The sequence below is a fragment of the Xenopus laevis genome, chromosome 2L (assembly GCF_017654675.1).
Source record: "Xenopus laevis strain J_2021 chromosome 2L, Xenopus_laevis_v10.1, whole genome shotgun sequence".
NCBI lineage: Eukaryota > Metazoa > Chordata > Amphibia > Anura > Pipidae > Xenopus > Xenopus laevis.
This window is the reverse complement of record NC_054373.1, coordinates 189,603,853-189,619,205: the sequence shown is the minus strand read 5'-3', so window position 1 is coordinate 189,619,205 and position 15,353 is coordinate 189,603,853. Positions and strand designations below refer to the sequence as shown.

Genomic DNA, 15,353 nt, shown 5'->3' with positions numbered 1-15,353 from the left:
GGACGCGACTCCTCGCGCTCCCGGCGGTCTTGACAAATAGCAGGCGGGGGCCATGAGCTGGGTTTACCCCCTTTTCGGATGAGGGCCAGGATAGGAGCAATACGAGAAGAGAATCCCTTAATGAATTGCCGGTAGTAATTGGCAAAACCAATGAATCTCTGGATTGCCTTGGTGCTCAGCGGTAGGGGCCACTCTTGGATTGCAGACACTTTCACAGGATCCATCTCGAAACCCACTGGGGAGATGATATAGCCCAGAAAAGGGATCTTGGACACTTCAAACACACATTTCTCCAGTTTGGCAAAGAGAGAGTTCTTCCTCAAACGAGAGAGTACTTCCTTCACCTGGGAACGATGGCTTGTAAGGTCCTTGGAGAAAATCAGGATGTCATCAAGGTACACGACCACAAACTTTCCCAAGAGATCCCGGAAAATGTCGTTCACGAATTCTTGAAAGACAGCGGGGGCATTGCAGAGACCAAAGGGCATTACGAGGTACTCATAATGCCCATCCCGAGTGTTGAATGCTGTCTTCCATTCGTCACCTTCCCGGATGCGGATAAGGTTATACGCCCCACGGAGATCCAACTTAGTGAAGATTTTAGCCCCCTTCAGTTGGTCAAAGAGTTCGGCAATCAAGGGTAAGGGATACCGGTTCTTAACCGTAATTTTATTAAGACCCCGTTAGTCGATGCAAGGACATAGGCCTCCATCCTTCTTTTCCACGAAGAAGAATCCAGCCCCGGCAGGAGAGGTAGAAGGGCGAATAAACCCCCGCTGGAGATTTTCTTGGATATACTGCTTCATGGCAGTGGTCTCCGCTGGAGAGAGAGGATAAGTACGACCTCTAGGGGGCATGGTTCCAGGCAGGAGATCGACAGGACAATCGTATAGTCGATGTGGAGGAAGGAATTCTGCAGACTTCTTACAGAATACATCAGCAAAGTCCTTGTAAAAGGAGGGTAAAGTCTTTAGATCCGACAAAGAGATATTCAACCTCTGGAGGGGTTCAGCAGGAAGGCAGTGCTGCTGACAAAATGGGCTCCAACGAGAAATCTGTCCAGCGGACCAATCAATGGAGGGATTATGCAGACGCAGCCAAGGGAGCCCCAACACAACTGGAACGGATGGGCAGGAAATAATTAGGAACGAAAGTCTTTCTTTATGCAGCGTCCCAACCTGCACAGGCAATTCCCCAGTCGTCATGGAGATGAATTCAGCCTCCAGGGGTCTGTCGTCAATAGCAGTGACACGGAGAGGGGTAGTCAATGGAAACAGGGGAACATTCATATGCTTGGCAAAGAGAGCGTCCATGAAATTACCAGCAGCCCCAGAATCAATAAAAGCTGAGCCAACAATGGTCTTAGATGGCAGACGAATCTGTAAAGGCAGAAGAAACCTATGAGAGTTCTCTTGTGACTTGGGAGTAACACCCCCTACATGAGTCTTTGCAAGGTTACCTTGAAGAGGGGAACTCAGAGGCTTCACAGGACAGGAGTTGGCAAAGTGAGATTGACCCCCACAGTAAAGACAAAGTCCAGCCGTACGTCTCCAGAGTTTCTCCTGTTCAGAGAGACGAGCTCTTCCGATTTGCATAGGTTCCTCCGGAGGAATAACAGAAGGCTGCTGGGGGGTAGGAGGTAACAGAGGTCTTTGAAAGCGAGGAGCCAACATGGGTTGAAATTTCTTGACTCTGTCCCTATCAGCTTGATGTTCTCTCTGACGAGTGTCCACCTTGACCGACAAAGCAATGAGGTCTTCTACCTGTGTGGGTAATTCACGGGAGAACAGGTCATCCTTGAGGCGGATAGAGAGTCCATTGTAGAAGGCAGCATGATAGGCATCATTGTTCCAGCAAGTCTCTGCAGCGAGGGTACGGAACTCAATGGCATATTCCGCTACACTGCGATTTCCTTGGCAGATTTGGAACAGACGAGAAGCAGCGGTCGCCACTCGACCGGGAGCATCGAACACCGTCCGGAATTCATGAAGGAAGGCTTTGGAATCGTCAATTAAGGGAGACTCCTTCTCCCAGTGCGGAGATGCCCACTCGAGTGCTTTCCCCGCCAGACGAGTAATTACGAAACCAACCTTTGCTCGTTCAGAGTTAAATTCCGCAGGTTGCAGGGCAAACCGAATCTGGCACTGGTTCACAAAACCACGACAGGCTTGAGGGTCGCCACTGTAGAGAGGCGGTGCAGGAATTCGCGGACCAGAAGTGGAGGATTGTGTAGCCATATCAGCAGCAGCTAGCGTGGGCGTTGTCGGCGTTGGAGTAGTCGGCGTGAGCATGGATAATTTTTCCAAGATCGACTCCAGTGTGCGTCCAACGTAATTTTGCCGAGCTTCGTACGCCTCCATGCGGGTATGCAGACCTCGAAAGGCCCTGCCGAAATCTGGCTGAGCTTCCTCAGTGGGATCCATGGCCCAAGTATAATGTCAGGGAGCCGGGAGGTCCCTCCAGGGAGGTAGTCAGGATCAAGGAGGAAGCCCTCTTGAGGGAGCAAGGTCGCGGTATCCAAAGGGTTAAGCAGAATCAAGGTCAAAGTCCAGGCAAGAGTTCTAAGGCAGGCAGAATATTAGCAAAGTCCAAAAGTCCAGGCAAGGGGTCAGGATACAAGGCAGGAACAGGATAAGGCAATAAGGCACACAGGGAACCCAGGATATGCTTAGGGAAAGTAATCCTATACTTGGGCGCCATTCTGGCGTCTTGGTAAGGCTTTTATATTTGAATTTGGCGCCATTCTGATGTCATCGGTGTCCTTGCGCCGACGTCGACGCGCTGACGTCATCGCGCCGGCGCCGCTACCCACGTGGCGGCCATGGGCGCCGCCATTTTGGATGCGACGCCGGCAGGGAAAGACGCGCCGCCCGGAGCTCCTGGGCCTGCTCCGGGCGGCGATCGTGACATATATGGCACATAAACTATACTCTGGGCTCATGTGTAGGGCAATAAAACATCTCTATTTGCATTTATTAAGGTTCCCTGATCTTCTGTAGTTTTATGTATTTGCTGTAACATATACGTCCATTGTACTTTAAGTTCCTGCCGTATGCAAATTCCCCTTCGCTAGCGCAACTTCACTTTGCCTGGCGAATATTCACTTGCGCAACTTTGCTATCTTTCACTTCGCTGAGCGCAACTTCGCATCTTAGTGAATTTGCGGAGCGCTGCCAAAAATTCGCCAGGCGAAGTGTGGCGAAGCCATCGCTGGCGCAACTCCGCCAGTTAGTGAATTTGCCCCCATGAATATGTTTTTTTTTATCTCCTATCTGTATTTTACAACTGTCTTTTAGACTGTCGTTTATTTCATTTTCACTTTTTTACTAAAGGAGAAGGAACGTGTCAAGTTCCTGGTACTTTCAGACTCTGAGGTTTAAGCTACTCATAATATCACAGGAGCCATTTTTGTTGTTAGAGATCTGTATGAAATCAGCACATTCCTACACCAATGAGTTTTGTATTACATGTATTAAGCATTATTCTGTATTATTGGGTTATACCAGCTCCCTGGTACAGGTAAAGTTACATAGGGTGAGCTTTGGCAAATGCTACTTTTGGGAGACTTTTCAACCATTTACATTAATTACTATAATATATTATTACTAATATAATACTGTTTTGTAAACATGTGCATCTCTTACATTATTAATTTTGTTGTATTCTGACTCCACTTGCTAATGAGTTTCCCTTCTCTGCCTGCCTGTATGGAGCTGGTACAAGTACAGCAATGGCCAATCTTTGCCAAACACCTGCACTCACCAATCTTCAAGGTGGAGGGACACAATGGATTTCTTTTCCCAATCTCTGGAGCAGCTTCAATGAGATTTAGCAAAATACTAATCATATCTCTGCAAACAGTGACTCATACACTTCTCATACACTTCTTCTCCGGCTCTACAAGTGCTGCCCCTTTCTGCCAGTCCCTGCACTGGTACCTGCCATATACACAATTTACTTTAATATTCTTGTATTCACCAGTGTTGCCTGTGTATATCTCCACCCTAATCAAAAAGTGCACTAATATTTGGTCTGCACCTTCTCTCCTCATCACTTATTTCTTCACTCCCATATCCAGGACTTTTCATGTGTTGCACCCGTCCTCTAGAATGTTCTGCCCCATCCCATTAGACTCTTTCAGAGGCTCCAGGACTTCAAATTGTCACTTAAATTTCACATTTTTATTTGGTTTCATTTTAGTAGTGGAAAAAAAACCTCATATTTTTCAAAAATTTTTATACCACAAGGATGTAAAAAGTCAGAATCCGAAAATCCTCCATCTTAGACCTGCTGAGCTGCTATATACAGTAAGTCAATGGGAGAAGTCTCTTTCCTATTTCAAAGTTTCTGTGGTCTGCTCTGGAATTAGCCTGAAAATCTGACTATTTCTGACTTTTTGGGCAAAAATCCAAAAAAATTTAGCTTTTCAGGAAAAGGCCTGAAAAAAGTGAGCGATTCAGGAAAAAACGTTTTGATTTGGATTTTCACTCGATTTTTTCAGGTTTGTCCCCGATCCGATTAAATTGTGCTTTTTTAATAATAAATAAGCTCCAATCGTGTATTCTAATTTGGTCTGACTTTTTTTTATTGAAATAGTTTTGATAAATACGGCCCCATGTCTTGTAATGCACTGCAGGAAAAGATGACATTATATCCATTATAGTAATAATGATAAATACACACACAGTTCAGAGTTAGGAGCCGACTTCAAATATCGAAGTCGAAGGATTTAGTGCAGATAGTACGATCGAAGGATTATTCCTTCGATCGAACGATTAAATCCTTCGAATCGAACGATTCGAAGGATTTTAATCCAACGATCGAAGGAATATCCTTCGATCAAAAAAAGTTAGCCAAGCCTATGGGGACCTTCCCCATAGGCTAACATTGAGTTCGGTAGCTTTTAGATGGCGAACTAGGGGGTCGAAGTTTTTTTTAAAGAGACAGTACTTCGACTATCGAATGGTCGAATAGTCGAACGATTTTTACTTCGAATCCTTCGTTTCGATGGTCGAAGTAGCCCAAAAAAAACTTCAAAATTCGAAGTTTTTTTACTTCGAATCCTTCACTCGAAGTTAGTGAATCGGCCCCTTAATGTCAGACTCAGATTGCAGAATGACAAACGTGTGTTTTTCAGAAGATTCACATTCTTCCAATAGTTGTAACTCCAGTGTCAGGCTCAATGCAACTGCCATATTCTGTCATTGTAACCAATCAGCTCTTGCCGACTGCTACACACAGCTGACTACACTCTGTGCAAAATGGATCTCCAGAACAAGTGAAGCAGTGAAAGGGTCCCTTGATATTTTATACTTAATACCAAAGAAAGAAATGCAGTTTTTTGCTAAAAACACACTCAGCTAAAATATTCTACTTCTCTCCAACTGCTCCTGAACTACAACTTCCTACATTTAACAAGTGAAATTATAGGAAACTTATTGAATCAAGTTGGCAAGTTTATTATCAGTACTTGTCACAAGTATTCACTGGTACTTGTACTGTCCCACTCAGCTTACACTCTTATCCCAACTCATAAATGGTCACTGAAAGTATTTCCTCTTTATCTTCCAATTAAATCCTCCTGAAATAAAGAATATTTAGTTAAACATATAATATAAACTATAAACCAAGAACAAAAGAAACCAAACAAGAACTTGTACTAAATCCTCGCACCACTTATTGCTGTGACCATATAAAGGCACAAGGCTGCAGGCTGAGTTATACAGGGAACTCTGAGTATCACTCATGTATTATAAGGGATAATGTACCCCCTACTGTAAATGATAAGGATATTAGAAGTCACTGAGGGGTTGTTCTGTGACCATATAAAGGCACAAGGCTGCAGGCTGAGTTATACAGGGAACTCTGAGTATCACTCATGTATTATAAGGGATAATGTACCCCCTACTGTAAATGATAAGGATATTAGAAGTCACTGAGGGGTTGTTCTGTGACCATATAAAGACACAAGGCTGCAGGCTGAGTTATACAGGGAACTCTGAGTATCACTCATGTATTATAAGGGATAATGTACCCCCTACTGTAAATGATAAGGATATTAGAAGTCACTGAGGGGTTGTTCTGTGACCATATAAAGACACAAGGCTGCAGGCTGAGTTATACAGGGAACTCTGAGTATCACTCATGTATTATAAGGGATAATGTACCCCCTACTGTAAATGATAAGGATATTAGAAGTCACTGAGGGGTTGTTCTGTGACCATATAAAGGCACAAGGCTGCAGGCTGAGTTATACAGGGAACTCTGAGTATCACTCATGTATTATAAGGGATAATGTGCCCCCTACTGTAAATGATAAGGATATTAGAAGTCACTGAGGGGTTGTTCTGTGACCATATAAAGGCACAAGGCTGCAGGCTGAGTTATACAGGGAACTCTGAGTATCACTCATGTATTATAAGGGATAATGTACCCCCTACTGTAAATGATAAGGATATTAGAAGTCACTGAGGGGTTGTTCTGTGACCATATAAAGGCACAAGGCTGCAGGCTGAGTTATACAGGGAACTCTGAGTATCACTCATGTATTATAAGGGATAATGTACCCCCTACTGTAAATGATAAGGATATTAGAAGTCACTGAGGGGTTGTTCTGTGACCATATAAAGGCACAAGGCTGCAGGCTGAGTTATACAGGGAACTCTGAGTATCACTCATGTATTATAAGGGATAATGTACCCCCTACTGTAAATGATAAGGATATTAGAAGTCACTGAGGGGTTGTTCTGTGACCATATAAAGGCACAAGGCTGCAGGCTGAGTTATACAGGGAACTCTGAGTATCACTCATGTATTATAAGGGATAATGTACCCCCTACTGTAAATGATAAGGATATAAGAAGTCACTGAGGGGTTGTTCTGTGACCATATAAAGACACAAGGCTGCAGGCTGAGTTATACAGGGAACTCTGAGTATCACTCATGTATTATAAGGGATAATGTACCCCCTACTGTAAATGATAAGGATATTAGAAGTCACTGAGGGGTTGTTCTGTAACCATATAAAGGCACAAGGCTGCAGGCTGAGTTATACAGGGAACTCTGAGTATCACTCATGTATTATAAGGGATAATGTACCCCCTACTGTAAATGATAAGGATATTAGAAGTCACTGAGGGGTTGTTCTGTGACCATATAAAGGCACAAGGCTGCAGGCTGAGTTATACAGGGAACTCTGAGTATCACTCATGTATTATAAGGGATAATGTACCCCCTACTGTAAATGATAAGGATATTAGAAGTCACTGAGGTGTTGTTCTGTGACCATATAAAGGCACAAGGCTGCAGGCTGAGTTATACAGGGAACTCTGAGTATCACTCATGTATTATAAGGGATAATGTACCCCCTACTGTAAATGATAAGGATATTAGGCTACCATTGAAGAGTCCCTGACTTGGCCCCTGACTGGACTCCTGTCACAGTAGTGAGGGCATCTTTTAGATATAGAAGTATTTAATGACAATATAGAGGATGACATTGGGCTCAAATAGACATCTAACAGTATTAAATGGTTTACTTGTTTTTGGTTGGAAAATGTGGGTAGCGTATGGGCAGAGTCATGGCAACTAATAGTCCCTTGTTTTAGTAGTGGAATGTAGTTGGACATAGAAAGTACAAGCAGGTGGGACACCATAGTTACTATTCTCTACTGCAAAATCCACAGATAGAAACAGCCCCTTAACTATCCTAGTTTACATGATAGGGAATGTATTGCAGGTATCCACAAATGCAAGTAGAAAAGTATCTAATGATACTTTCAAATGGTGACTCCATCTAAAAAACAAATGTTCTGTAAGGCTACAAATGTATTGTTATTGGTACTTTTTATTCCTCATCTTTCTATTCAGGCCTCTCCTATTCATATTCCAGTCTCTTATTCAAATCCATGCATGGTTGCTAGGGGAATTTGGACCCTAGCAACCAGATTGCTGAAATTGCTGAAAAGCCACAAATAATAAAAAATGAAAACCAATAGCAAATTGTCTCCGAATATTCATTTATACATAATAATAACAGTTAATAAAAAGACGAGCAACTACTTTGCACATACAGTAGCTATAAAAGTAGTAAATATGCCATGGGCAGACACTAAATACAGGTCCCTGTTTCTACTGGTGCTCACTAATTTGAATGTTGGAATGATTAGCAAGTCAGGGTATGAGTAGCGGCTGGTAGGGGTAATGGTTATGTGTCTGCCCTTGACTGACATCATGAATACAACTCTAATGAATGAAGACATCTCTGTATTTACAGGGTGAACTCCCGTCTTTATTTTTAAGCAAAGAGACCTGTGGCAATTTTCCTTCATGGAGAACAGGCACAAAACATGACAGTTGGACCCTGCCCTGTATGTAGTAAATGAGCCCTACAGTATCTGCTTTCAGCGGTCAATGAAAAATCTGCAAGTGCCTTTTATACAGTAAAGATACTCTTATCTATTGTAGGGACCCATAGGGTTAACACTCCCCTATGGCTTTAAACGCCTATACTTCCTTGTTTGCTGGTTGCTGGGCAGAAGGGAATGCATCTAGTTTGGTTCATTAGCATAACATGTTTGATTGGCCCAGAGACTGATGAGCACTTTCTGTCACACATCGGTATTGTGTTCAGCAGAGGGTGGATCATTCTCTTTTGCCTCCCACTTCAGGAGGGAGTGGCTGCTGTTGGGAGCCTGGGACTTAAGGTGGTCATACAGGGAAAGGTGGCGTATTGGGGAAAGATACACTCATTTGGTGAGGTCTCCAAACAATCGGATCTTTCCCCAATATACCCACCCACAGTAGGGAGATATTGGGTTAATCCAAACGGCCCTAGGGCCAAACAACTGGATTACATGAAGAGAATGGGTGCCAACAGGATGAGAACTGCATCAACTAGCCAATGTGCTCCTCGATCACCAGTAAAATCAAACCTCCCCAATCGATATGTTAGCCTGATATTGATTGGGGAGACAGGTCAGAAGCCCCCATACATTTGTGGATCAGCTGCCAAATCGGTCTAAATGCCCCATATTAGCAGTTTTAATAATTAGGCTCAGTAATAGAAATGCCCCAAAGGGTGAGTCGCTTAGTGAAGTCGGGGATACAGGGACCCAATGAATGAGGAGTAGTCAGGACAGGGCAGTTCTCTATAAGAGCACTTTCTAGTAAGGCAGATAGAACTAGTGAGGAAGAGCAGCCTGTGCTCCCAATTGGAGGGATAACAAGGAGGTAGATCTCCCCTCAGGCAACACTGGCCAGTAGTGTAGGGATCACTAAGCTGATATGGATTTAGCTTTAGTGATTTCCCTGATCCAACATGTGGGGATCCAGGTCACGTGGGCAAAGGCCCATCCTGTGGAGAGAGAGTCAAATGTAACTGGGGTCTGACTGTTTCCTAGCTGGACATGGTCTTGCCTAGATGGGGTTTCACTATCATTGCTACTTGTGACCATCTCTGGGTATTTTGGGTATTTCTGAAATGAATTCAAAGAGCTACATGACATTTATAATTACAGTGATCCAAACAACTCACATTTGATTCACTCGATCAATCGCAACCCTATTTCCTTTAGGATCAGATGCAGTTTTTAGCTTGACGTTGACTGTGAGTTTTCTTCCAGCAACATCAACAGTGACACTTTCTGTGGCCTCTTCCAAGGCCGTCTCTAGTTCTAAATTAGACATTTTATCAAACGGAACAAACCCAGAGCCATTGTGGTACCTCCATTGCACTTGTTTATAGCAAATCTCGGCTTCCCTGTTCTTCTTGTCTTTTACTTCCTTTATGATCTCATGGATCTCTCTTGTTATAGTCCCAACGTTCTTCTCAAAACCAGACACTCTCATAGTAGAACTCAGAGATTCAATGGAAATGAAAACCGGATATTTCTTCTGAAGTTCAAGTAATTTCTTCATCTTCTGGCCCTTCAATTCCCTGATCCACTCATTAGGAATAATATTTGTGTGCTGTTCCCTTAACAAACAATCTCTTATCCAAACTGAAGCCTTCATCACCTGATCCTTATCTTCTCCACAAAGATGCAAAATCGCAGGTTCAATGTTCCCCTTCAAAATATAAAGATCAACTTTTGTGTTGGTGAAGTTGTACCAAGCAGCTGTTTTAAAGGGAAAACAATGTTATTGATTTGTGCACATAATCAGTATTCCTCATATTATTATTATTCCTCAGATAGGACAGGTCTTATTCAAAGTAAACAGAGATTGCAATAATGGACATGTTAATATTAATACACAAAAGCCTGTTGTGTAACCTGAACAACACCTTTATTATTCATTTGGGGGCCCATTTACTTAGTTAGAGTGAAGGAATAGAATAAAAAAAACTTCGAATTTCAAATGTTTTTTTTTTGGCTACTTCAACCATCGAATTGGCTACTTCGACCTTTGACTACGACTTCGACATCGAATCAAACTATTCAAACTAAAAATCGTTCGACTATTCGACCATTCGATAGTCGAAGTACTGTCTCTTTAAAAAATACTTCAACCCCCTAGTTCGCCACCTAAAACCTACTGAAGTCAATGTTAGCCTATGGGGAAGGTCCCCATAAGCTTTGCAATCTTTTTTTGGTCGAAGAAAAATTGTTCGCTTGATGGATTAAAATCTTTCGAATCAAACGATCAAAGGAATTGCGGTAAATCCTTCGACTTTGATATTCGAAGGATTTCCATTCGCCAGTCGAATATCGAGGGTTAATTAACCCTCGATATTCGACCATAAGTAAATTTGCCCCTTAATGTCCCTATTCACAGGTCCATATACTGTATGTTTAATCTGAAGTCATATTCACTTAGCGGCAGATTTATCAAGGGTCGAATTTCGAAGTTGAAAATACTTCGAAATTCGACCATCGAATTTAAATGCTTTGAATCCGTAGTTTTTTTCAGAGAATTTGGCAATCGATCGAATTAAATTTCGAACGATTCAGAGGATTTCAGCGATCGATCGAAGGATTTTAATTCGATGTGTAAAGACTTGGAAAAAGTTTGTAGACGTTCCCCATAGGCTAACATAGCCATTCGGCAGGTGTAATTTGGCGAAGTATTGAAAACAAAGTTTTTTTTAAAGAGACGGTACTTTGATTATTGAATATTCGAATGTTCAAACTATTTTACTTCGAATTGAATTCGAAGTAAAATCGTAGTCGTAGTATCCTATTTGATGGTCGAAGTATCCAAAAAATTACTTTGAATTTCAAATTTTTTTACTCAGAAAATTCCCTCGAATTCACTTCGACCCTTGATAAATCTGCCCCTTATTGTATATTCATTTCCTGAGATTGTTGGATTATCATCATGCGATTAAAATGATCACACAACTAATTTATATTCCTGTTTCACTGTGAATTCCTTTTGGTCACAGTCCAACTATTCTTTGTGTCAACGCTGTCTCTATCCAGTAACACATGGACAATCCCAAGAAGTCTCCAAAAATGGACACCTTGCCAGATAAATGCTTCCATTAAATAAACACCGTATTAAAGGAGAAGTAAGTAAGCTTTATCAGAAAGGTCTATATAAATACACCAGTAAATACTCAAAGTAATGCTGCTCTGAGTCCTCTGTCAAAAGAAACATCACATTTCTTTCCTTCTATTGTGTACTCATGGGCTTCTGTATCACACTAACTGTTTTCAGCTTAAACCTCCAGGGCTAGGGCTTGAGCATGCTCAGTTTGCTCCTCTCTTCCTCCCTCCTCCCTGCTGTAATCTGAGCCCAGAGCTCAGTGTGAGCAGGGAGAGACTCAGGCAGGAAGTGATGTCACACCAAGCTAATATGGCAGCTGCTGTCCTAAACAAATAGAGACAGTGTCTAGAGCTGTTTACTCAGGTTTGGTAAAGCATTCTGCAGAATAAATAAAGCATTCTAGCTTGCACTATTGTGGCTAATCTGTTGGCAATAAACTGTCTTGGAGCTTTCCTTCTCCTTTAAAAGAACAGTAACATGTAAATCTTAAAAACCATTTTTCATGTGTTAGTTATAGTGGTTATGTCAGTGGTTTTACAATTAGCTCATCTTGTCTGAAGTCCAATCAGATCAGTTGTGTTCTGTGAGGCTTTAGTCTATTGGCCCACGGGCAGTTTTGCAATGGGAGGGGATGAAGTAAAGTGTAAGAACAAAACCAAAAATGTGAGTTCCTCCAAAAAATAAAGCAGCAAGTAAAAAAATACAAAAAGTTTATTAGGACATAGGCTTATTCACAGGCTATGAACAGCCCAACAGGCATGAAATGCATCAGGCCATTTCCTAATATGTCATTTTGTATTTATTTACTTGCTGCTTTATTTTTTGGAGGAACTCACAATTTTGGTTTTGTTTCTATGTGCTGGGTAAACTGTGAGTATGCCCTCCCATTTATTTTTCAACTTTTTGAAATTGCATTCATTTAGTAGTGCTTATATGGGCCGGGTGCACCAATTCTTTTTGTAGTAAAGTGTCACAAAGAGATGCAAAGAAACACGTTTATTGAGTATTGCAACCCCTGCTGTATGTCAATAGAGTGCCAAGACTTAGGGGCATGTTTACTAACATTGGAGATAAATATCTGGAGAGATTTCTGGAGATGTTGCCCATAGCAACCAATAAGACATGGTGTATCCTGGCATGACCTTTGATTACTAAGGAATGAGTTGCAGGGGACACTGGGGGCTCCTTGATCCCGTTTAGCTTAATCATTTACAACAGGCTCCTCCTTCTGAGGTTCATTTTGTGCCAATTATGCCAATACAGGTGGGACGGGCACTTGGCACAGCATCTCTGCACCAGGAACAATCATTTTATGCCCTTTATATTAATATCTATAATTCCATTTACACCGTGTGGGATACAAAAGAAAATAAACGCAAATAAATAATGACCAAATTGCCACCATACGAACCAAAACAAAGTTAATTGTCACTTCATCAAGAGATATGGGGGCAAATTTAATAACCTGCTAAAATTCGCCAATGACTGCTTCGCTCACATTGCAACACTTCGCCAAGCGTAAATTCGCCAGGACAACGCTAATTCACTAAAATCCAAAGTTGCATCCAAGGCGCCAAATGCTGGCGAAGTAGCGCTAGCGTTAATTCTGCAATCAAAGCGAAAAACACTCTTTTGCAGCCTATCACCCAGAGCAACTTCACCAGGTGTTAGAGAGCGAAGTACCACTAGAGTCTATCTCCTTCGCTAGCGAATTTATGCCGGCGCCCGTTAGTAAATCAGCGAAGTAACGAAAATGACGTCACGCTGGCGAATTTTCGCTAGCATTAGTCACTTCGCCCTTTAGTAAATCTACCCCATAGTCTTATTTCATAGGCTCATTCCTCCCAGTTGTGTTGCATTAACAATGAAAGAGTCTCCCACTACCATGTTGTTTTGTACAAGTTATTTCTCTCCCTGCAGTGACTTTTTGTATAAGGGGAGGGTTCCAAGAGTGTAACTTATTATGTTTCCATTAATGGGGTAGTTTAGCAGAGCTATGTACACACTTGGCCTGTCCTCCTATATAGTGATGGGCGAATTTATTCACCAGGCAGGAATTCGCGACGAATTTGCACGATTCGCCGCCAGCGAATACATTTGCGAAACGCCTGTGAAAATTCGCGGCAAAAACGGCCGCCGGCGTCAAAAAAACAGGCGCCGGCGTCAAAAACGAGACGCCAGCGCCGTTTCGCAAATTTTTTGCCGTTTCGCAAATTTTTCGGCAAAGCAAAACGGCGCAAATTCGCCAATCACTACTGCTATAGAATAGCTGCTAATTACATTCCAGTCATTGTGTGATTAGTTATACGTATGTGCATGTGGGCTGACACTTACACTTCATCTTGTCATATAACCAGGATTGTCCAGGCTGCCCGGGAACCTCTTTGCTTGTCATCATGATATAGAAGTATTTCAGCATTTCTGGTTGAATAATTATTTTCACCGTCTCTACAGAATGGGCAGATTTTGAGTTGGCAAATTCCTCCAGGGCATCTAATATGACATCAACCTCAGCAACAGAAGACAGACCTGGAATGGACAGAATGGAGCTTGAAACCAATCGCAAACGTCCATCAAGTTCAAAGTTTCACTCAAATAATTCCCATGTAGCGTTTAGTTGGTGTTGGGGTTAGCAAAGCTGAACCTCTATAATATGCCTCGAAGGCTAATGCCACATGTGGCTTTTTTACACTGCATTTAAAAAAAATCACCACTTCAGCAAAACTACACCAATAATGCATTTAGATTGGATGAAACTGCATCAACCAAATGTCAAACACATGCATTTCTCATGGAAGTATTGAAAGAAACACAGGACTTGGCTTGGCTTTGTTCTAGATTCTGAATTATTTGCCTTTTTCATCTAAATCTTTCCAGGTTTCCAATTGGGGTCACCGACTGGCCCGGCCCCGGTGCAAGATGTGAACTGAAGCCCCTGCTGCCCAACTCTCCTGGTCATGTGCTCCCAACTCTCCTGGTCATGTGCTCCCAACTCTCCTGGTCATGTGCTCCCAACTCTCCTGGTCATGTGCTCCCAACTCTCCTGGTCATGTGCTCCCAACTCTCCTGGTCATGTGCTCCCAACTCTCCTGGTCATGTGCTCCCAACTCTCTCTGGACACATGAAGATTTTCCCCTGGCCTAGTTCCAGTGATATATCAGAGCAATTGCAGGCCTCACCCAGGTATGATCACACTCCTTACACCCCCAGTAGTCACTCCACTGGATAATCACAAGGGAAAGTAAACACCTGGCTGAAGTCAATTTTAATCTGCTCATGTTTAATCATTGCCATAATTTTGCTATTTTTTAAAACGAAGCATAAAAAGACCACTTGCTGCCTAAGCTTAAAGGTAAATTCCTATCTGACCTATAATAAACCCTGTACTATTGTATTGGCATTTTATCCCTTGCCCAAAATCCATCCAACCCTTTCTTGGAGCAAATTGCAGGGCTGCAGATACCACTGATATAACAAATACAGATGCAACAATCTTCTCTGTAGTGTGTTTTCTATTAGTCTAGGGCAGTGATCCCCAACCAGTAGCTCGTGAGTAACATTTTTCTCACCAACCCCTTGGATGTTGCTCCCAGTGGCCTCAAAGCAGGTGATTATTTTTGAATTCCAGACTTGGAGGCAAGTTTTAGTTGTATAAAAAACAGATGTACTGCCAAACAGAGTCTCCTGTAGCTGCCAGTCCACACAGGGGCTACCAATAGCCAATCACAGCCCTTATTTGGCACCCCCCAGGAATATTTGTCATGCTTGTGTTGCTCCCCAACTCTTTTTACAATTGAATGTGGCTCATGGGTGAAAAAGGTTGGGGACCCCTGGTGTAGGGTAATATTCAGACACACAATCAT

The 15,353-nt window shown here is 42.5% G+C and overlaps 2 protein-coding genes across 2 annotated transcripts in view; one reads left to right on the top strand and one right to left on the bottom strand.

Annotated features, from left to right (window-relative positions):
* trim39l.1.L (tripartite motif containing 39 like gene 1 L homeolog) overlaps window positions 1–15,353 on the top strand; it is a 101,719-nt gene that overhangs the window by 28,762 nt on the left and 57,604 nt on the right. The window lies entirely within an intron of this gene.
* LOC108708801 (protein mono-ADP-ribosyltransferase PARP14) overlaps window positions 5,092–15,353 on the bottom strand; it is a 40,471-nt gene continuing 30,209 nt past the window's right edge. The window contains exons 8-10 of the mRNA XM_018247839.2: window positions 13,825–14,019; window positions 9,536–10,118; window positions 5,092–5,581 (exon numbers count right to left, since the gene is read on the bottom strand). Coding sequence (XP_018103328.1) covers window positions 5,572–5,581; window positions 9,536–10,118; window positions 13,825–14,019 — 788 coding nt within the window. The 3' untranslated portion in view covers window positions 5,092–5,571. The remainder of the gene's footprint in view (window positions 5,582–9,535; window positions 10,119–13,824; window positions 14,020–15,353) is intronic.